At 46.6% G+C, this 22,781-nt stretch overlaps 1 protein-coding gene across 2 annotated transcripts in view; it reads left to right on the top strand.

The window, feature by feature from the left end:
• Positions 1 to 21,440, top strand: part of RAVER2 (ribonucleoprotein, PTB binding 2) — a 30,471-nt gene extending 9,031 nt beyond the window's left edge. Inside the window, exons 2-14 of one of the 2 annotated variants that reach the window (XM_044301404.1) lie at positions 2,861 to 2,927; positions 4,585 to 5,054; positions 9,138 to 9,326; positions 9,774 to 9,900; positions 9,978 to 10,051; positions 11,425 to 11,526; positions 11,607 to 11,709; positions 12,990 to 13,138; positions 14,762 to 14,858; positions 15,374 to 15,498; positions 15,580 to 15,657; positions 17,313 to 17,423; positions 21,014 to 21,440. In XM_044301404.1, the coding sequence (XP_044157339.1) occupies positions 2,861 to 2,927; positions 4,585 to 5,054; positions 9,138 to 9,326; positions 9,774 to 9,900; positions 9,978 to 10,051; positions 11,425 to 11,526; positions 11,607 to 11,709; positions 12,990 to 13,138; positions 14,762 to 14,858; positions 15,374 to 15,498; positions 15,580 to 15,657; positions 17,313 to 17,423; positions 21,014 to 21,139 (1,818 nt within the window). In that variant the 3' untranslated portion in view covers positions 21,140 to 21,440. Of the gene's footprint in view, positions 1 to 2,860; positions 2,928 to 4,584; positions 5,055 to 9,134; positions 9,327 to 9,773; positions 9,901 to 9,977; positions 10,052 to 11,424; positions 11,527 to 11,606; positions 11,710 to 12,989; positions 13,139 to 14,761; positions 14,859 to 15,373; positions 15,499 to 15,579; positions 15,658 to 17,312; positions 17,424 to 21,013 lie in introns of both variants that reach the window. The other variant, XM_044301403.1, reaches the window with a different exon arrangement.
• Positions 21,441 to 22,781: the final 1,341 nt, after the last annotated feature.

The raw sequence follows: 22,781 nt of genomic DNA, 5'->3' as shown, positions 1-22,781 counted from the left end.
TATTATAGCAGTTATATTCTTGTGTGTGTGTATATAGGAGGCAGTATTATAGCAGCCTTGCGTGTGTGTATCTAGGAGGCAGTATTATAGCAGTTATATTCTTGTGTGTGTGTGTATCTAGGAGGCAGTATAATAGCAGTTATATTCTTGTGTGTGTGTGTGTATATAGGAGGCAGTATTATAGCAGTTATATTCTTGGACGTAGTCCTAGTGTTGCTCAGCAGCACCTCAGATCCGGCATGTCTTCCTGCTGGTTTTCACTGGAGCTCTTTGATCTTTGCTCCTGTCTTTTCACCTTTGGTCCTTGTCCTTGAGGTTTCTGAAGATGCTGCTGCCTGTTCAAACTTTTCTATTAACCATTTAGCTGCTGCTGCAGCCGTTGGGGTTATTGGTCTGCGGTGATAACTGCTCTCCCTCCCTTTCACCAGCCTTATCGCTGTCCAGATGTCGTGTTGGGAGGATCCTGCGTCGCTCTGCTTGCACGGTGGTCATGGAGGAGCCAGGTTTTCATGCTAAGGAGCAAATGCTAAACGGCGAAGGCTACTTTCACACTCGCGTTTTGGTTTTCCGTTTTTGAGATCCGTTCAGGGCTCTAACAAGCGGTCCAAAACGGATCAGTTTGCATTCTGAATGGAAAAGGATCCGCTCAGAATGCATCAGTTTGCCTCCGTTCAGTCTCCATTCCGCTTTGGAGGCGGACACGATAACGCCACTTGCGTCTGACGAAACGAAACTAAATCTGGCACAATGGAAAACTGATCCGTCTTGGCTATGTTGAAGATAATGCAAACGGATCCGTTCTGATCAGATGCGGACGGTTGTATTATCTGAACGGATCGATCCATGACGGATCCACACAAAACGCAAGTGTGAAAGTAGCCTAAATGTGAGCCCTGGTCCGCGGCCCCTGCGTACCCGGGGAAGCTTCGGTGAGAGTCTCCTAGGACTGATGTCAGGCGCTCGGCTCCTGGAGGTGGTTGTTTCTGGTCCACTGCCCGGCTGACGGCTCATTCAGGAGAAATAAGAGGACGTCCGACCCAGTAATGAGAATAATCCATCTTTATGTAGGACTCCTAAGCCGCCTCCTTGGTCTCATGATCGCCTGTGTAGAGAGGCAACGGCTCCTTAACTACAACTCCCAGCAATCCATGTGTTACCATGACAACTAGATAAGGGTGCAAAATGTTTCCTCATACAATTAAAGGGGTGGTCAGGTTTAGATCCACTGTTTTCAAATATCCTATTAGAGAATTCAGAGTCAGAAGCGGGGTCCTCCATTCAGGACCTTCATCTTTTAGGGTAGTGAGCGGCTACAAAGAGTGTCGCTCGCTCTGGAGGATCTTGCACGTCCATACATTACACAACCTATTGATTTGAATGGGCACTATGTAATGTTTCATGTCTCCTGTGGTGGCGCTGAAGGGGAATAGAAAATGTACTGGTTTCCCCATGGATTACAGCTGATCACTGGGGGTCACAGCAGGGGGACACTTCTAAGCAGAGAACACCTTTTAAAGGGCATCTGTCAGCAGTTTTGTACCTATGACGTGCACTTTGCAGCTGGAGACATCTGTGTTGGTCCCATGTTCATATTTGCCCGAATTGCTGAGAAAGATGATGTTTTATTATATGCAAATGAGCATCTAGGAGCAATGTGGGTGCTGCCATTGCACCTAGAGGAACTGCCTCACTCTCTCCACCTCGACAGGGTCAGGCAGTGAGAATGTTATCATGTCTGCCTCTGTCAATCAAAGTGCAGACGGCTTGGTAGTTGCAGAGAGAGCTGAGCCTCTAGGTGTAACAGCTACGCCCCCGTTGCACCTAGAGCCTCAACTCCAAAGACATGCTGATAGGGACGTTAGATTGTGAGCCCCATTGGGGACAGTGTGATGCTAATGTCTGTAAAGCGCTGCGGAATATAGTAGCGCTATATAAGTGCATAAAATAAATTTGCATATATTAAAACTTCATTTCTCTTCACACAGGGTACCCCAACCTATCAGCTGTTCGAGAAGGCAGCGGCACTCCAGTGACGACACGTTCATCCGTCACGTGGCCTAGGAGCAGCTCACCCCCATTCAAGTGAATGGCGCTGAGCTGCAATACCAAGCACAGCCACTATACTATGTACGGCGCTGTGCTTGGTGAGCTGTGAGAAGGCTGCGGCAGTACCGCTGCCTTCTCAAAAAGCTGATCAACGGGGGTCCTGGGTATCGGACCCTCACCAATTTAGATACTGATGTCCTATCCAGAGGATAGGTCATTAGTATAAAAATCTCAGAAAAACCCTTTGAGTCACGGAATGTAGTAGTAGAGCCACTACTCCCAGCAGGGTTAGAGGACCTCCTGGACTATGCAGTGTCCTGTAGCCCCTCCATACTCCTAGCGGCAGGACATGACCTGCGTCCTCTGTTTGGGCCCATTCACACATCCGTGTGTGTGTTTTGCGGATCCACTGATCCGCAAGACACGGACATCAGCTATGTGCGTTCCGCATTTTGCGGACCACTCATCGCCGGCACTTAATAGAAAATGCTTTAATCTTGTCCACAATTGCGGAAAAGAATAGGACATGTTTAATTTTTTTTCGGGAACGGAATTGCAGATCCGGGCAGCACATCGTGCGGGCCCATAAAAATTAATGGGTCCGCAATTCCGTTCTGCAAAATGCGGAACAGAATTGCGGACGTGTGAATGGACCCTTTTACTGTGCGGCGGATGATATTTCCTGAGCTCCTACCCATATATCTATCTATCTATCTATCTGCGCTCCATATGTCCCGGCAGCAGCGTCTGTTCTTCACAGATGGGCCTTGTTTTCTGCTGCCTTCTTCACACTATGTTCTTTTTTTAATTCCAGGATGTCCACGATTTACTGAAGGACTACGAGATCAAGTATTGCTACGTGGATAAAAACAAGAAGACCGGTAAGTGTGCGCCTCTCGAGCTGCTGTTATCAGCTCTGTCTGTAGGTCTCATAACCCGCAGCACAGCTTGACAACCGGAAATCTTTTGACACCAGAAATTTGGTGCAGTTCCTGCACCAAAAAGCTGCTGGCAGCTACACGGAATACGTCTCCCATTATTTTCATTGGGAGGCCGCAGTTTTCTTGGCGGAGTCTGTGCTATAAACAGCCGCCACAGGAGCAGCATCACGGCCTCCCATTCAAAACAATGGGAGGAGGATTCCATGCCGATGTCTGGCGTGTTTTTTTTGTTTTGTTTTTTGACACAGAAGAACCCCCACCAAATTCTGTTCATGTGAATCGGACCCTATAGAAAGTATTCCATTCATCTTCCCTTAATTCCTTGCACTGCTATGCTCCCCTATCTGGGATGGAATTGTGTTCATCCTGAGCTTCCAAGTCCATGAGTAGCCTGCCAAAATTATAGATGGTTACACAGGCCGCAGGTTTATGCCTGATTCAGGTGCTCGTTTTATGTACTGCAGCAGTTACTGTGACTGAGTTGTGTTGTCAGCTTTCCATACATCCTGTATGCTATGCAAAACTGCACCCATTTGCTTGTGCAAACCAGGATATCATGCCATGCACCAGGATGCCCAGGATGAACAGTGCTGTAGGATAAGATGCTGCTGCATTGCAGGGAATTGTAAGAAGCCCAGTGTTACTCATTATTATTCAGTGCTGCTTTCTAGGGGACTCTTTTTGGACAGTAATCAGATTATTCGGTGTAGAGGCCCCCCCTTCATTGATTGGAGGTGTTATTGGACGCCTGTTTGTTCTCTCCTCGCTGATTGCTCAGAAAAAGCAGCGTCGACACGTTCAGCGAGTCCCAGGGTTCGCTGTATCAGGTTTAGAGAGCGCAGATTGTAACTTGAGACCTGACCCAGCGATTGATGACCTCTCCCAGACCCGCGTTCTGCAGGATAATGGGAAATTACCTCTCTGCTGAGTGTGGGCAGATGAAATATTCATTAGACCCCGGCTGCCATATTGTGTGCTCTGGCCCGTAATAAAGGGCGACTGCTCAGCCTGACTGCACCTGTCATTTATAAGCACTTATAATGATCTGTCCAGCCGTTCAATACAATATACTGAACTGTAACATTAATACCACACACAGACGAGGGGAATTGATGTGAGCGCAGAGGGATCCTATTCCTGTCATTATGTAGATGTTAAGACTTTTACTGTGCAGGTCCCGTAATAGTTATGTAAGAAGTATGAAGATGATGATCTCTCAGCGCACGACTGTGACATAGCAGAGCTGTCAATGCTCCGCAGTCCCGCAACTTGTATAATATCCGGCCATACTGGAATATCCAGGAAGAATAATCTTCTGACCCGTTGTGAATACATTGCTGAAATCTACCACTAAAATGAAAGCTCCACATATTGCTGAGACCTCTGACGCTAGAAATCCAAGACCTCAGTGGCAATGTGTCAGAGATATCTGCGCAGCGCCAAAGGGTCTCCGCTTTCCATAGAGCCTTTCATGTGGAGACCAGTGGTGGTCCGAGCTTCCAGCCTCTACCAGTGTCATTTCGGCAGTGAGCGGCTCTGTCTGTATGTGGTCGGCGGTCTCTTCCTCTCTGAGCATCTTTCTGTCCTCTCGTTTCAGCCTTCATCACTCTGACGAACGGAGAACAAGCACAAGACGCGATTTCCAAGTTCCACAAATGCCTCTTCCGGGACAAGGAGATTTGGGTCCAGCTGCAGCCGACAGACGCCCTCCTGTGTGTCGCCAACCTGCCCCCCTCGCTCACCCTGCAGGAGTTTGAGGAATTGGTTCGGACGTACGGAAGCATTGAGCGATGCCTCCTGGTCTACAGCGAGCTCAGCGGACACTTTAAGGGCTACGGCTTTGTGGAGTATATGAAAAAGGACTCCGCATCCAAGGCCCGGCTGGAACTGCTCGGCAAACAGCTGGAGGAGTTCACCCTCTTTGCCCAGTGGGTAGACGTCAATCAGCTGACGGCGGATTTTATCCATTCAAAGTGCCTATGCGTCGACAAGCTTCCTAAAGACTACAGCAATACCGAGGAGCTGACGGAGATCTTCTCCTCTCTGCACGAGCCCACGTTCTGCCAGGTAGTGGATCCCACTCACATTCTAGATTTATTTTTTCCTGATTCCTCCAGCACTTCAATTGGAATAGCATGGCTGCTTCCACTTAAGGGGGTTCTCTGGGTTTAGGAAACTGATGGACTATCCTTGGGTCAGGTCATCAGTATGAGATTGGGGGTCCCCACAGATCACCTGTTTACAAGGGCTGTGGTGCTTTACATGGGTCTACTTAATAGCAGTGCTGCAGGTTAGTGCAGTTTTGCCCTATTCTAGTGAACTTGCACAGGGCAAAGTACCCGACACGGCTGCTGCTATATGTCTCCGTACAGGTAAGCGGTACCCTGCGACCTCCTTCAACAGCTGATCGGTGGGGGAGCTGAGTGTCAGGTCCCCGCTGAACTGATGGAAAACTAGTTTAAAGGGGTGATCCTATGACTAAAAAAAATGAAAATCATTCATCATATAGCACATGACAATCTCTTTCTAACAAAGCTGGAACCAGCCCTGTACCTCACATGAATCCAGAGATCTCCCCATTCATAGATCTATTCTATATCAAGCTAACCGCTCAAGGGGAGTGGCTCTTCTGCTGCACCTCAGGGGGCGTGCCCATGCTCTCCCTATCACAGCTCAGGGGACGTGTCCTTTTCTAACTCCTTGGCTATGCAAAAGTTTTAATTACAGAAAATTACAAAATAATTCAGATTCAGGTGCTGGTTTGAAAACTGTAGAACGTTTTTCATGGGATCACCCCTTTTAATGTTGCACCCCCTTCTCTCTAACAGTAGGCTAAAAAGCTTAATCCAGCATTGTAGTGAGGATGATGGGTGTAACAGTAGTCCGTGTTAAAAGATGAAACGCTGCTCATTCCTTAATCAGTTTTTTTATATAATGGATTTTCAGTTCTTTATAATTTACCAAGGCTACTTTCACACTTGCGGCAGAGTGATCCGGCAAAACGTATGCCACCTGATGGCATTTGTAAGACTGATCAGGATCCTGAGCGGTCAGAAAAATGCATCGAAATGCCGGATCCGGTGTCATCCGGCAAAACGGATCCAGCTTTTTTTTTTTTTTTCCACCTTTTATTCGGGCTGCGCATGCGCAGACCGGAAGGACGGATCCAGCATTCCGGTATTTTGAATGCTGGATCCAGCACTGATACATTTCTTATGGAAAAAAATGCCGGATCTGGCATTCAGGCAAGTCTTTAGGTTTTTTTTTCGCCGGCGATAAAACCGTAGCATGCTGTGGTATTATCTCCGTCCTGATCAGTCAAAATGACTGAACTGAAGACATCCTGATGCATCCTGAACGGATTTCTCTCCATTCAGAATGCATGGGGATAAAACTGATCAGTTCTTTTCCGGCATTAAGGGCTCTTTCACACTTGCGTTGTTCTATTCCGGCATAGAGTTCCGTCGTCGGGGCTCTATGCCGGAAGAATCCTGATCAGGTTTATCCCCATGCATTCTGAATGGAGAGAAATCCATTCAGGATGTCTTCAGTTCCGGACCGGAACGTTTTTTGGCCGGAGAAAATACCGCAGCATGCTGCGCTTTTTGCTCTGGCCAAAAATCCTGAACACTTGCCGCAAGGCCGGATCCGGAATTAATGCCCATTGAAAGGCATTGATCCGGATCCGGCCTTAAGCTAAACGTTGTTTTGGTGCATTATCCAACGTTTAGCTTTTTCTGAATGGTTACCATGGCTGCCAGGATGCTAAAGTCCTGTTTGCCATGGTAAAGTGTAGTGGGGAGCAGCATACTTGCCGTCCGTGCGGCTCCCGGGGCGCTCCAGAGTGACGTCAGGGCGCCCCACGCACATGAATGATGTGATCGCATGGACACGTCATCCATGCGCATGGGGCGCGCTGACGTCATTCTGGAGCGCCCCGGGAGCCGCACGGGCGGTAAGTATACTGCTCCCCACTACTACTATGGCAACCAGGACTTTAATAGCGTCCTGGCTGCCATAGTAACACTGAACGCATTTTGAAGACTGATCCGTCTTCAAATGCTTTCAGTTCACTTGCGTTTTTCCGGATCCGGCGTGTAATTCCGGCAAATGGAGTACACGACGGATGAGGACAACGCAAGTGTGAAAGAGCCCTAAGCCCTTTTGACAGAACTCTGTGCCGGAAAAGGAAAAACGCTAGTGTGAAAGTACCCTTAGTTTTCTTTATTTTTCTGCTTGCAGTCAGTGAATGGCAGCCTTCTTAAAGGGGTTATCAGAGACTAAAAAATGTCTCCTATATGCCCAGGCCCCTCACACCGAATATACTTACCTCGCTCGCTTAGTCTCGGATAACCCTTATAATTGCACCAAGAGGCTGGAAACCTGTATAGACCTGACATAGCATACAGCTGAGGGAGTGGTACATATGACCTGCGCTGATACATTGTACGAAATAGACAGAAAAAAATATAGTGCTGCTCTTCAACTCCTACACTAGATACAATTGTTGCACGCTCAGGCGTTAGGAATATTAGGGCTGTACAAGTTAATAGTCTCTGAATGTAAACGACACTGACAGCAAGCAGAGATCCTTAATACGGTGAGAAATGTGAGCACAGTACATGATCCTGCAGTGATTAGGCACAAATTGTAAATCCATATAGACTTTATAGTGGGCATCCTCACTAGGGAACCCCCTCTTCCCCCTAGAGGAGCAATGTAATGTATGTACACAGTGTCTGCACCAGCAGAATAGTGAGTGCAGCTCTGGAGTATAATACAGGATGTAACTTAGGATCAGTACAGGATATGTAATGTATGTACACAGTGACTGCACCAGCAGAATAGTGAGTGCAGCTCTGGGGTATAATACAGGATATAACTCAGGATCGGTAATGTATAATGTGTGTGTTCTGCCTCCTGGCCGCCCTTTGGCAGTGACATAAACAGTGTATAAATCTAGATTACTTCTGCCATGTTGCTCGGTCCCTTTTTTGCCTTAAGCTAGTTTAGGCCTTCAGAGACACAGGCAGCATTGTATACAGAGACGATACACAGTAATCTTAAAGGGATTTACTGGAGAAACATTGCAGCATTATTTTCTGGTACTGTGTGGTATTACAGCTCAGCCCTATTCTCTTTGTAGGGCATCTGTCAGCAGTTTTGACCCTATGACAATGCTGACCTGTTCCATGTGCACTGAAAGCATCTGCGTTGGTCCCATGTTCATATGTGCCTCGTCCTCTGCACTTTGACAGGTCCGGGTGTGATGACGTTTTCACTGCCCGGTCCTGTCAAAGTGGAGAGGGTGTGGTAGTTTCAGAGAGAGCAGAGCCTCTAGGTGTAATGGCAACGCCCTCGTTGCTCCTAAAGGCTCATTTGCATATATTAAAACTTACTTTTCTCAGCGATTCGGGGACATATGAACATGGGACCAACAAGATTCTTTCAGTGCACATGGAACAGGTCAGCATTGTCATAGGGTCAAAACTGCTGACAGATGCCCTTTAATTGATCTAAGCGTTTTTTGGGGAGAAAGCAGCCATGTTTATTTGTATAATGGAAATTTCTATAACTTTGTAATATATGATGGTGGAATTTATTACGAGTGGTGTTTCATGTGACAGTTTGGTGCATCTTCTGGCCGCCCGAGCACAGATGTGATCTGCCGCAAATTTGCGCTATAATTTACACCAGTTTGTGGCATTAAATATGTTGTTCCAAAGGAGGCCCCGCCTCTACGGCCAAGCCCCTCCCACCAAGGAGCCTGCCATTGAAGAAAATATTTTTATGCCAGAAAACTAGTGCAAGTCTCTTAATAAATTCCCCCTTTGGTGTTTCCGTGCCTTGAAATTATTAGGATCTCAGCATGCTGACTGTGAATGAAAACCTTCCTTTTTATAGACGGCTGCTGAAAACAATATCATTAATGTTGTAAATGTAAAGTTCAGTGGAGATTTATGAAACTGGTGTAAAGGAGATCAGATTCCACCTTACATTTTCAGAGCTCTTGAAAGGGGGGATCTGATTGGTTGCTATGGGCAACTAGGCCAGTTTTGCACCTTTACACCCGTTTTGATAAATCCGCCCCCCTCCAATGTGTTGTGCCCTCCTTTAAGAGCTGTAATGTCTCATCTGTCTCTGCAGTTGGCCGAGGAAGAAGGTGGTTATTCTGGAAGTTTTGCAGTGGTGGAGTATGAAACTGCCAAGCAAGCAGAGGAAGTGAGAGACTTGCTGGACGGTGCGACTGTGAACGGGAGCAGGATCCAGGTCTCCTACTGCGCCCCAGGGTCCCCGGGCAGAAGCGTGCTCGCAGCTCTTGTAGCAGCGCAGGGAATGGTAAGAGATCATCAGTATTCAATGTATGAAACCTATGGACCTACATGAGGGAAGTTTTTCGGGGTCTCCTCTCCCAGTCTACTGTGGGGTCTGCTGACTGATGAGAGCAAATGAAGACTTTTCAGGGAGGCCAGGAAAAGATTCTGCTTGTTTTCGGCAACTTTCTCAGTTGTGATTTGCTACCTCACCAAAGTCTTTGAATAGAAACATTCAGAGGCTGAAGCCTGTCCTGCTCACACAGCTGAGGGTTTGCTACAAGGTATAAATGTAGATTATACACAGAAGCAGCACAGATCTCTTCTTGATGCACATTCTACTCTGATACATTGCAGCAAAACTGCAGCTGAACCACATGGACTCCACATGCAGCAGAATGTGTTATTACTAACATGTCAGCCTTTAGCTAACGCTTCCCATCAGTCACTGACTACTTGTCCTTGTGTCCAGCTGCAGAATAACCGGAAAGGATTGCTTCCAGAGCCGAACCCTGCTCAGATCATGCAGAGCCTCAATAACCCCGCCATGCTGCAGATGCTCCTGCAGCCACCGCATCGCGGAAGGTCAGGGAAGCAAGGTGAGCGCCTCTTAACAGTCCTTGGGACGCCTTCCCTCCCGTCACTTGCCGTGTTCTGAGCTCTCCGTGTCTCGCAGGTTCTTCTGGACGACCGCACTTTGTTAACCCAACCGTCAGCCAAGCACTTCTACAGCTCAACAAGCTCCACCAGGTAAGGAGGCGAGCGTGCCTGAGGTCACAGGAGGTATGCCAGTTATAGTGCACATACAGACCTGGAAATATGGCTGTATCTGGGAAAGCTGGGTGGCAACCAGTGCAGCCATCTTTACAGCTCCCACTGAGGTTGTCGCACAGATTTCTGAGACTCCTGAGTGGCGGATCTTTCTAGTTATACACGGATTCATCCGGTGCTGCATAATGGGCTTCTAGAAAGCTGGGTGACAAGGGAGCTAGGACAGTGGCCAGACTGGTCAGCCATAACATTGAAACCGTTAAAGATGTTAGTGGTGGGCTATATGGGGCAGTAAGTGAAGAGTCCGTTCCCGAAGTTGATGTATTTGAAGCAGGAAAAATGAGCAAAGATCTGAGAGTGGTTATTAATGTCCAAAGCTGGTCCGTAGAAGGGCGACGGGGTCCTGGGCACCCAAGGTTCATTAATATATGTGGGGGTGAAGACTAGGCCATCGGGTCGGATCCCACAGAAGAAGTACTGCAGAGAAAACTGCTGACAGCGTTCCTGCTGATGATGATGGAAAGGTGTCCGGACACACAGGACATTGCAGCTCGCTGTGTAGCCGCAGACCAGTCATCTGCCAGAAGTTCCCTCAATGGTCCGATGAGCATCAGAACTGGACAATGGCGCACACGAAGAAGGCGGCCTAGTCTGATGAATCGGGTTACATCATGTGCACGGCCGGGTGTGTGTGCGTCACTTACCTGGGGAGGAGATGGCATCAGGTGCACTATGGGAGGAAGACAAGTCGGCGGAGGCAGTGTGAGGCTCTGGGCAATGTTCTGCTGGATACCTTGTGTCCTGGCATCATGTGGAGGTACCACCTACTTAACCATGGTACAGACAAGTACCCTGTTTGTGGCAGTGGTGCCCCTATTGGCAGCGACCTCTTTTAGCAGGATAATGTCCGGCCTCACTGCAGAAACTGCCCAGGAATGAGGAACATGACAGAGAGATGAAGGTGATGACGTCTCCAGATTCCCAGATCTCAATCCAATCGTCATCTGTGGGATGTGCTGGAAAACCAGTCCAATCCATGGAGGCCGCACCGAGTAACTTACAGGATCTGCTGCCAACGTGCCGGATACCACAGGACACCTCGGAGGTCTTGTGGAGGACAGGCCCCAACAGGGCATTAGGCAGGTGGATATGTTATAGGCGGTCGGTATATGTAAAGGCTCATTTTAGGGGTCAATGCTTATGAATGTGTTACTAATTTACTGCCACTGAGGGTTTGCTTTAATGTGTAGGGATCTTTGCTGCAGCCGATTGGGTGATTTAGTCCAGTGCTTGGTTCTGTCTTCCAATATTACATTCAGTCGATATGTGACATTTATTTTCTCGTTGCACAGAAGCCGGGACTCCAAGGTAACGTCCTGATGCAAAATTTCTCCCATCTGCAGATGGCGCAGCAGCAACTTCTACAGCTGAAGAGCTCCCAGTCCAATAATAGTGTGAGTACACTCTAGGGGGCGCTCTGCACCCTTCTTCCATGTATTGGCTTGTACCTTATACATGTTCTCCTTGGTGACAGAAACCTGGCCTCCTGGGAGAAGCCCCAGTCTCCATGTTGCAGACCGCAATGGGTACGGCGCAGACGGGATCAGCAGAGGCCGCACAAAGAGACATGCCAAAAAGTAATAAAGATTCTCAGCCTATTAGCAGACTTGACTGTGCGGGTAGTAATGGACAGCACTGGGTCAGATATTAAAGGGTTAACTTGGCCGTTTTAGGAATTAAGCAGCTCCACGCCTAGTGCGCCTCATATGATAAAAGCAAGAAAGAAATGTTTACTAAGAAATGGCTCAATGCAGAGAAATGCTTCTATGGGGATATGGCTTTGGACAGTCCAACTGTAAGGTTCTGTTCACATGCAGCAGATTTGTTGTGAAAATTTCTGCCACTATCCCGTTCATCTGAATTTAGAAATCCATGCACACGATGCTGTTGGAATGAAATCTGCCGTGTGCAAGTTCACCCCAAGGCCGGCCATACACCATAGATAAGATTGATAGATGTTGGCCAAATGTTTCCTCGGCCAACTGGTGTTACTCCCATCCTCCAGTACACACACTAGGCTTGGCCAAGCATGCCGTGTGTTTACAGAGGGGAGTTAAATTGCTGCCAGATCGAGCATGCTGAAATCCAACTGCCTGATCTTTGTCACCTCCCCAACATCTGCCCTCTAGGGTAAGCTAGGAGGCCCTCCGTCCACATTATGGTCAGCCATCGTATTCCTGGACCTCTGCCAGCTAATGTGTCACCTATATATACACTGAGAGCCTTTATCAGATGGCGCTGTGGCCACTAATCTGTTCTTCCTCTGTGTTTCTCACATTTGTCTCTGATCTCCAGGACAGCTGAGCCTCTATCGTCTCTGACCGCAGGACTGATAACGGCCTCCATTAGGTTTCCAGTAAATTTACCCACAATCTTTACCAAAAACTATCTGATTAAAAACAAAAATTGCCCACAATAATCGCACAGCGGATGACAAGACTATGCCTGATAGCAATCGTGGAGGGTCTAAGAAGCAGATCCCGATCATCTCTGCCAGCGACTTTTATGTTCAAGAGGCTAAAAGTGCAAAATAAAAAGTCTGAATGTAAAATCCCCCAAAAAAAGCGAAACACAAAAGACAATACTAATTATATAAAGCAACCAAAACAAAATAAGCAATAATCAATCCTAATACTTTATTCTTAAAGTAAGCAAAAGGACGCTGAAAATCTCTATCTAAGTATTTAGAAACCGGCCCTAGATCAGAAAGGGGGCAAGGGACTAATGTCCCCATACATACGCACGTGTCTGTCTGTGGGTCCCATTGATATTTATCTGATGTGTGTGGCAGGTTTAGATATAAAGAGGGGGGGCGCAGAACGTGTTCTTATAACTTGTGTTCCTCCTTTACATCCAGGCTTGTTACCCTTTTACCACAATCAGCACTCAGCACTGCCCCGGCTACCCCAGGACAAGCTGTCTGCACCAGGAGCATCTGAGGGGTCACTGTTGCCAGGACAGAACCCACCGCACGTCCAGACCAGCACCGCCGACCATCTGCACATGGTGAGACTTGTCTCGAGTGCATTGACGCTGCTTATGGGGGATGTAAGTCATTCCAGTGTGAGTGCATTGTGTGGCTCCTGTGGATCAACACAGATGGGATGGCCGGTATGCCCCCAACACAGGGAATTGGGATTCGTGCAATGTACATTGACCTTTTTTTAACTCCCCCCCCCCCCCCCCTTCTAGTTTGTTGTTAAACAAGTGGCTGCTGGGTAAAGTAATGGGGGCACAATACAGCTACAACACTGCCACCCAGTGGTCAAGCCAAACACAGCAGCAGAGCTACACATTTTGTTACAATGTATCAATCCGTGGTCCAGGATATTTAATTCAGAGCCTTGTCTAGCCCGGATACAATTGCATCATCTTCTCTGCTGACCCATGTGCAGGATTTACGCCTCTACATTTAGGGCACATGCACATGACCGTATGCCCTCCGAGACATGCTGTCCGTGAGCAGGCCATATGTCCAGGAGCGGCATACATTGTGCGCACGGGAGTACACGGCATCATAGGTTACTATGATGTGCGCATCGGGCCGCCTGCGGGGCTATTATCCTGCACTCATATGATCTTATGAGTGCGGGACAATAGCCCGATGGGCGGCCCGTTGCGCACAGTATCATTGTAATCTATGATGCTGTGCGCACGATGTATGCCGCTCCGGGACAGCATACGGTTGTGTGCACGAGCCCTAACTGACAGCTAATAGTTGTATAGAAAATGGGAAATGAAACGCAAAGCATAATGGAAGTTGTAGAACTTCTCATTCAGTGATTAAAGTTTGAATGTTGTGGCCGTTGTCAGGGACATAGCGTTGCGGACTGGGCAAAGTATTCTTAAAAGGGTATCCTTAAAAGGAAAGGTCATCAGTATTAGTCTCAGAAACCCCCTTTCATATAATGGCATCTCTTAAAGGGGAAAACCACCTAAATAGGACGCATATGGGTGCAGACCACCAATGATGTATAGAACCATAGGGTCGCAGCACTTGATAAGATACCCAAGCCCTTTAGCACTATGCAGAGATTACAGCTGCTGGAAATCACTCCCTACATTGTAATCCAGGTGTCGGACCCCCACCGATCGGATACAGATGACCTTGCCCTGAGGATAGGTAATCGGTTATAAAGTCTTGGAAAACCCTCTTTAACTCCTATGGAAGTGAATGTGTGTATTCTGATACTGGTCACAAATTGCTGAAATGGGAATAAGCCTCTAGGGTTTTATATAAAACTGGAAAGCCCCTGCTGTGGATGCAACCAAGATCGAACCTATTTAACAATTTGTAATTTGACATTTACGGTATTTAAAAAAATATATAAAAAAATCCACCACTAGAGGGAGCCAAGGAGCCGACTGCATACTTCTTATAAGCTCATAGGCTCCCCCTAGTGGTGACCGCCGGGAGCCAGCTTCTATCATTTAGTTATTTCTGTGCCAAGATTTGGAGCTCTGTATATTCGTATATTATCGGCAGAATTCTGATCCTAAACCCTTCAAGGTGGACGTTCAGTTTCCGGATTTCTTAGTGAGATTAATGCAATAACCTTGCTGCTCTGTCCCATAGGGATATATGAAATGTTCATTACAGCGTTGTAAAGTCAACATTTTATGTTGTAGAACAAGACGACCAGTCAGACGTCACTGCTGGGGGAGCCGCCCCGGGACATTCGGCTAAGCACCAACCCCTACCTGAACTTGGCCAGCGTGCTTCCTGGTAACTTCCTGCCGCCACGTTGCTGATATAATTGAGAGACGTGTAACGTAATCGTACAAATGTGATTTTTGACTGGAAGATCCGTCAACAGTCGTGTACATTGCAGGCCATTTGTATCCACCTGAACATTGTAATGTGTGCAGAGAGGACCCCGAGCTCCTTAGAATCAGAATCGAACATATTAAAGGGTTAAATACTGCTAACTTATAATCAGGGTAGGTTAGTATTGTCTGACTGGTGGGGGTACGACTCCTGGCACTCCCACCTAAACTGTGTGCCACGGCCTGTGACATCACATCCATCAGTCCCCTTTGCAGTGGATGAAATTAATTTGCAGTACCAAGTACAGCCACTATACGATGTACGGCGCTGTTCCTGGTATACTATAAAGAGACCTCAGCATTTGTCTGAGCAGTGCAGCCCCTTCAACCAGCTGATCGGGGGGGGGGGGGGGGCGCTGGAGTCTAACCCCCATCCATCAGATATTAACAGCCTATCCAATCTCTGTTACCTAGGAATGACAATCAGGGCGCTCCAGCCTCACGGCATGGACGGACTAATCTCTCAGGACACAGCAGCAGCACAGCCAGGGCTGGATGGCTACTTCCCCTACGGCCAGCAGTGCGGGGATTACTCTCAGGTAAAGCGTGTAGTCCCTTCTCTGCCCTGCTGTGGGTAGGTGACTGTCTAATGATTTTGACTCTCTGGTGGTGTGTTCCAGGAGGCCCTGCAGCAGTGGTATGAACAGTACTCCACGTACGGCGGAGCCCAGGCTAATACTGCAGGGGACAGCAGCCAGGTAAGAAGAGACCTATCATACACGGCTTATTAAACGGATCAAACACTTTTGCTCCTGCGAGTAGAACGTAGGGGCAGTAGGGTGTTTATAATGAAGTAAAGAAAACTTTTTCAGTAAGGCATCTTTTTTTTAAGGTATGGGCCCTTTTGCAGACATTTGAAACACGGAGCAACTTTGCAAAAATCAGGATCGTGTCTCCATGGTTACAGACTACAAACAAACCCTGGGTGTAGTCTGGTCTTACACTCCTTGCCTCTGTAGGCTATCAGGGTGGGAGTGGAGTGATGAGTGCAGGATCGGACTACGGGGGGGCTTGTTCCTATTCTATAAATATGGAATCGCACAGGTTGGCATCGGAGCTGTAGACAAAAATATTGAGCGTGCAGAGTTTTGTTTTATATGCATTGAGACTATAAAATAAATGCCAGCAAAGGTGACGATGGCCTTTAATATTCCTGCACCAGACTGTACTGGTAAATCCGTTAATCATTTTACATTTCTAGAAAGAATTGGGGTAATAAGGTGGTTGCTAAATACGCCCCTGTGAATAATCCTCGTGGGTGCACAGTTGATAAATGAGTTGCTAGAATTTGGAAGGGCAGGCGTGGGGGTATTTCCTTTACATTTCAGGAGGAGTAAGGTTTTAATAAGAGTGAGCAGCCCGTGAACCGAAAGATGCCAGAACCGTCCCCTGAAAATATTGAGCTGCCAAATTTGTCATGGGTTCAGCATGTTCCTCTTCCCCAGCTATAAATGCCAGATTGGCAGGAGAACAGATGCGGAGAGGATGGTGTGGGTTTCATATGTAGCTGTACTGCAAATATTTGTCTTAAATCTAGAAGATGCAGGTAAATTATTCACCTTCTGTTGTGGGTGTTCAGAAAGAGTCTGTGCGGCTGAATGGCCTCCCCTCCCCCCACATCCAGACATTTATGTTTAGAAAGCGTAGGTGGACAGGAGCCAGAATCTGCACATATGTTTCTGTGTTAGGAGCAGTAGCCGGCAGGCGAAGTGTAGAGCATTTCCATTCTATGTACCTCGGCCATCCTAAAAACACATGGCGGCTTTCTTCTGTAAACTGCGCCACACCTGTCTCCTGGTTCTGTGTGGTACTGCAGATCAGTCCAGTTCACGCCTGTCTCCTGGTTCTGTGTGGTACTGCAGATCAGTCCAGTTCACGCCTGTCTCCTGGTTCTGTGTGGTACTGCAGATCAGTCCAGTTCACGCCTGTCTCCTGGTTCTGCAGCTCAGTCCGATCCACACCTGTCTCCAGGTTCTGTGTGGTTCTGCAGCTCAGTCCGTTCTACACCTGTCTCCAGGTTCTGTGTGGTTCTGCAGCTCAGTCCGTTCTACACCTGTCTCCAGGTTCTGTGTGGTTCTGCAGCTCAGTCCGTTCTACACCTGTCTCCAGGTTCTGTGTGGTTCTGCAGCTCAGTCTGTTCTACACCTGTCTCCAGGTTCTGTGTGGTTCTGCAGCTCAGTCCGTTCTACACCTGTCTCCAGGTTCTGTGTGGTTCTGCAGCTCAGTCCGTTTCACTCCACTGGAGCTGAGCAGCAACACCAGAAAAAACACATGGACACGTGTAGAGCAGTGTGTGGAAGAAAGCCATATTTTTCTAATCCTGTGCGACCTCTTTAATCTTTCGTGTCTGTAGTCGTCTTCCACTTTGGGTTACGGAGAATACGGCACGTATGTCCAAGCACCGCCCACTTACTACGCGAGCGCACAAGCATTGTACCAGCCTGGAGTTGCATCTGCAGAAAAGGTGCGTGTAGTGTGGCTGACCTAAAATACATATCTTTTTCCAGAACTGGGAATTTGTATCCATTAGGGGGTTAATCCTCCTGTTACTTACCTGACAGGTTCTTCGCTGCTGCAGCCATGACATCACATCGACAACACGTGTCCATCAACGGTGCACACAAGTGGTCAGCTGTTGTCAATGTGACGTCACCACTGCAGCCTGGTAAACCGGGCCCAGGCAGGAGAACTGGAAAGGATCCAATGCATTGTCCTTTTTATGCCTAATATCGGACACCCCCTTTAAAGGGGTTCTCTGGCATTTTTCCCTTGGTGTTCTTTTAAAAGGTAAAAAGGGTTATGTGGTAATAAATATTGATTACCTATCCTCAGATCAGTGGGGTCCGACCACTGCCAGAAGAGGCTAGTGCTCCTGTGAGCGCCGTGGCCTCTTGGGCCACGTGAAGTCACATTCATCCATTACATGGCCTATTTGCAGCTCAGCCCCATAGAAATGAAAGGGGCTGAGCTGCAATACCAAGAACAGCCACCATACATCCTACAGCGCTGTGCTTGGGAGAGATGTCAAACTGGTTGCTTTCACCAGAACTCCAGCTGATTGGCGGGGGTGCTGGGGACTCGGACCCCCGCTGATCTGATGATGATGATGACCTAGCCTGAGGATAGGTCATAATATATTACTGGATGATGCAGCATTTTTTTTTTTTTGCGCGCGTTTCCTTTTTTCGCTCCCAGAGCCATAACTTTTTTATTTTTTCATTCACATAGCCATATGTGAGCTTGTGTTTTTTTTTTGTTTTTTTTTGGGGGGGGGGGGGGGGGGCGCGCAAGTTGTAATTTCTAATGTCACCATTTTGATATTACATAGGATGTAGTGGGAAGCGGGGGGAAAATTCCAAATGGGGTGAAATTGGAAAAAAAATGCAATTCCGCCAGGTCAGTATGACTCTGATACCACATATGTATCATTTTTTATTTTATTTTTTCATCACCATATTCTGAACCATAACTTTTTTTTATTTTTATAAATACGTCTACAGAGATGTGGGGTGGGGGCTAATTTTTTTGCAGGACAATCTGTAGTTTTTGATCCAACAGTATATTTTAACAGAGGCGTTCCCATAGTGATGGGGAGGCTTCTAGTTAGAATATACTACGATCTGTGTACATGACTGCCCCCTGCTGCCTGGCAGCCCCGGATCTATGATACACACAATTAACCCCTTAGGTGCAGCACCTGAGGGGTTAATTGTGCTGATCACGGCCCCTGTAAGAGATCGGATGCTGCCATGTACACAGATCGTAGTATATTCTAACTAGAAGCGTCCCCATCACTATGGGAACGCCTCTGTGTTAGAATATACTGTCGGATCTGAGTTTTCACAAAGTGAAAACTCAGCTCTGAAAAAGCTTTTATGCAGACGGATCTGTCTGTATGAAAGTAACCTACGGCCACGGATGCCAATCTTGTGTGCCTCTGTTTTTTCACGGACCCATTGACTTGAACTTGACTTGTCAATGGGTCCGTGAACCGTTGTCCGTCAAAAAAATAGGACAGGTCATATTTTTGGGGACGGACAGGATACATGGATCACGGAGGCGGATGACAAACGGTGCATTTTCCGAGTTTTCAACTGACCCATTGAAAGTCAATAGATCCGCAGAAAATCATGGAAAACGGAACAACGGCCACGGGTGCACACAACGGTCGTGTGCATGAGGCCTTAGACAAGGTGGATTTGTCCTATATGCGTCAAGTGCTACGTCACTTTGTTTTCCACACGCCATTCGTAGAAGCCATATTCGGAATGTACACATCCCCCGCAGCCAGATTGTGTATCAACCGCTCCTTATCCAAGCCATTCTGAGATTGTTTTATCACGACACATTGTACTTCATGATGGTGAAAAATTTAGTCGATTAGAATTCACTTTTATTTATAAAAAAAATCCCAAATTTACAGAAAATGTGGAAAAAAAATTATTTCTCTGCTTTTAAGACCTCATGCACACACCACATTATGGGGCTGCAAAAGATGCGAACAGCACTCCATATACTGTCCGCATCCGTTCTGTGGTCCGCCCAAAAAATATAACCTGTTCTATTCTTTTGCAGACAAAAATAGGCAGTTATATCAATGGCTGTCCGTGCCGTTCCGCAAATGGCAGAACGCACACTGACACCATCTGTATTTTGCGGACCGCAAAGCGCACAACTGTCGTGTGCATGAGGCCTGCATTCCCCATATGTCCACTTTCATGTTTGCATCATTTTGTAAATGTAATTTTATTTTTTAGGATCTTATAAGGCTTAGAATTTTAGAAGCAAATTTTTACATTTTTAAGAAATGTACAAAACCCACTTTTTTAAGGACCACTTCAATTCTAAAGTCACTTTGTGGGGCTTACATAGTGGAAAACACCCATAAATGACCCCATTGTAGAAACTACACCCCTCAAGTTACTCAAAACTGATATTACAAACTTTTTAACCCTTTAGGTGTTCCACAAGAATTAAAGGAAAGACATTTTTAAATTTAACTTTTTTGGCAGATTCTCCATTTTAAATTAATTTTTTTTCCTGTAACACGTCAAGGGTTAACTGCCAAATAAAACTGAATATTTATTACCCTGATTCTGCAGTTTACAGAAATACCCCATATATGGTCGTAAACTGCTGTACGTGAACATGGCAGAGCGCACAATTTTTGGAAGAAAAACAATCATGTTTTTATGTCTCCATTTTCAGAAAGCCAAATCTTTATTTTAGGGCTATTGTGTTAGTTAGGGTCTCATTTTTTAAGGGATGAGATGACTGGTACCTATTTGGGGTACATACTACTTTTTGATTGTTTGGTATTACACTTTTTGTGATGTATAGTGACAATTTTTTTGTTTTGCCGCCACTTTTTTTTTTTTTTTTTTTTACGGTGTTCACAAGACAGGTTACCTCATGTGATATTTTATAGAACAGGTTGTTACGGACGCGGTGATACCTAATGTCAGATATATCTATCTAATATTCCTAAAAATCATATATATAATATTTTTTTCTCAAAATGCTTTCATTGTTTAAAACCAGAATATAGTTAAGACATATTGGGTATCGCCGCATCCGTAACGACCTCTTCTATAAAAATATCACATGAGGTAACCTGTCTGGTGAACACAGTGCTCGTCCTAAGGCGTTAAGTACCGGCCAGTTAAGGCACACTAACGCAATGCACAAACACCAACCGCGGGGCAGCCGCAGCGGATCACGGACCAATTTACTTTAATGGGTCAGAGATCTGTCCGTTTCGCAAAAAGATAGAACTGGTCCTATTATTTTGCAGAACGGAAGTATGGGACGAAATCCCACAAAAAAACTCTGTGGTGCTTCCGTAGGGTTCCATTCCGTATTTCCAGATTTGCTGACCCATTCAAGTGAATGGGTCCGCATCCGTGATGCGGAATGCCCACGGAACAGTGCCTGGCCACGGAGTGCACACGTTCGTGTGAAAGAGGCCTTAGGACGAGCATCCTCGCCCTAGGTCAGCAACCTGTTAAGATTGTTTCCATGCATCACCTGACGCTGTTGTTCTTGTAATGGCAGGTAACAGGAAGCGGGAAAAGATCGTACCTTCTCGCCAGCCCAGACGCCGGCCCTGGATACTCTGAGCACTATGGCCAGGCCCCAGCTGACAGTGATGCCTACTTCAAGAGGAAGAAGGTCTATTAAAACATTTGCACACACACACACACACACACGACTCCACCTTTACACCCAAAGATGCACAATGTGGGTTAAACTGATTTTGTAAGCCATTTAGTCTGGCACTGAAAGGGTTAGTTTTGCCTAAATGATCTGAAAATTTCTCAGGCTGAATTGTTATATAAAAGCAGCTAAATCTCGGTGACGATTTGTAGATATTTTCTACCCTGAGCTGTGATTATTTCTTATGTTCTCGCTTTGGCCGCCTGCAAACATTTTGTTTTTCCTTTTGTAAATATGAAGCAATAAAGAATTAGTGAACTCTTTATATTTGGCTCGTGTGATCGATGTGAACGGAGCAGCCGCTCGGTGCTGACGGGTCCGAGCCTCACTGTTGGTGTTGAGCAAAACGAGCTTTGGATCATCTACGTACACATTAAAATGTATTGGCTCCAACCTTCATTTCACCTTCAGACTTCAGTGAATGAGTTCGGTATTCATTTCTGCATCTTTAAAAACATTTAAAATTAGAAATCCACAGTGGGGTTTGGTATTGGCTGGTAACTCTGTACCAAACCTGACTTTGGATGCCTAATTTTAAATCTTTTAAAGATGTAAAAATGAATATGGAATTCATTCACTGAAGTCTTGCACAACTTTCGTTGAAACTAATTTTGCCTACGTGGAGGCAATACATTTTAATGCTGTACGTTGACAGGTCTCTGACAGCATTAAAACGAAGTGTTTTAACGAATTGACTTGATTTGCTGAAGCCTGTGGGATCACAGAGACCAGTAATAACTGTGCAAATCTACATTGTGATGTTAATATGGGAGTCCATAAGGCTAACATGCCCCCCTTCCCCGGCATTGGTAGCTGATCAATTTGTCATCAACAGAGGGTCCCATTCTGAGCAGAGCTAAGCTACAGCACCAGACACAACTGTATGTATGGAGGTAATGCTGTGCTAATTAGTGGGGAGCCCCATTCCTCCACCGATGACACATGGTCTTTTAGATTGCATGCAGTGGAAAAATTGTTGCAAATCCACATGTAAACCGTGGATTTTGCCACAAATTGTACTTGAGACCTCCCCCCCCCCCCCCACACTTTTCTTTAGAAAGTGCAATAGCTGTGTAATTTCTTATGGCATAAATTACTACAGATTTGGGGGGGGGTCGCACACTCTGACGTTCTAGGTACTGATCTCATTCTGCACAGACATTTGTTTCACAGAATATTTATTTATAGAAACAGTTACAAAGTGCTTAAATTCACATTAATAGTTGGGCCAAAAATGTAAGAAAACACCACATTCATATTTCATTTCCACGCAGGAAATCCAACGCAGTCTCCCGCCGAGCACTTAGCCGTGTGCATGAGGCCCTAGGACAGGTTGTTTTGGTCCGCATCTGAGCCGCAGTTTTGGTGGCTCGGATGCGAACCCATTCACTTCAATGGGGCTGCAAAAGATGCGGACAGCACTCCGTGTTGTGTCTGCATCCGTTGCTCCGTTCTGTGGTCCGCAAAAAAAATATAACCTGTCCTATGCTTGTCCGCGCTTTGCAGACACGAATAGGCAGTTATATTAAAGGCTGTCTGTGCCGTTCCACAAATTGCGGAACGCACACGAACGCCATCTGTGTTTTGCAGATTTGCGGACCGCAAA

The sequence above is a fragment of the Bufo gargarizans genome, chromosome 7, assembly GCF_014858855.1.
Source record: "Bufo gargarizans isolate SCDJY-AF-19 chromosome 7, ASM1485885v1, whole genome shotgun sequence".
In the NCBI taxonomy this organism is placed as follows: domain Eukaryota; kingdom Metazoa; phylum Chordata; class Amphibia; order Anura; family Bufonidae; genus Bufo; species Bufo gargarizans.
This window is presented reverse-complemented; position numbering and strand designations above follow the sequence as displayed.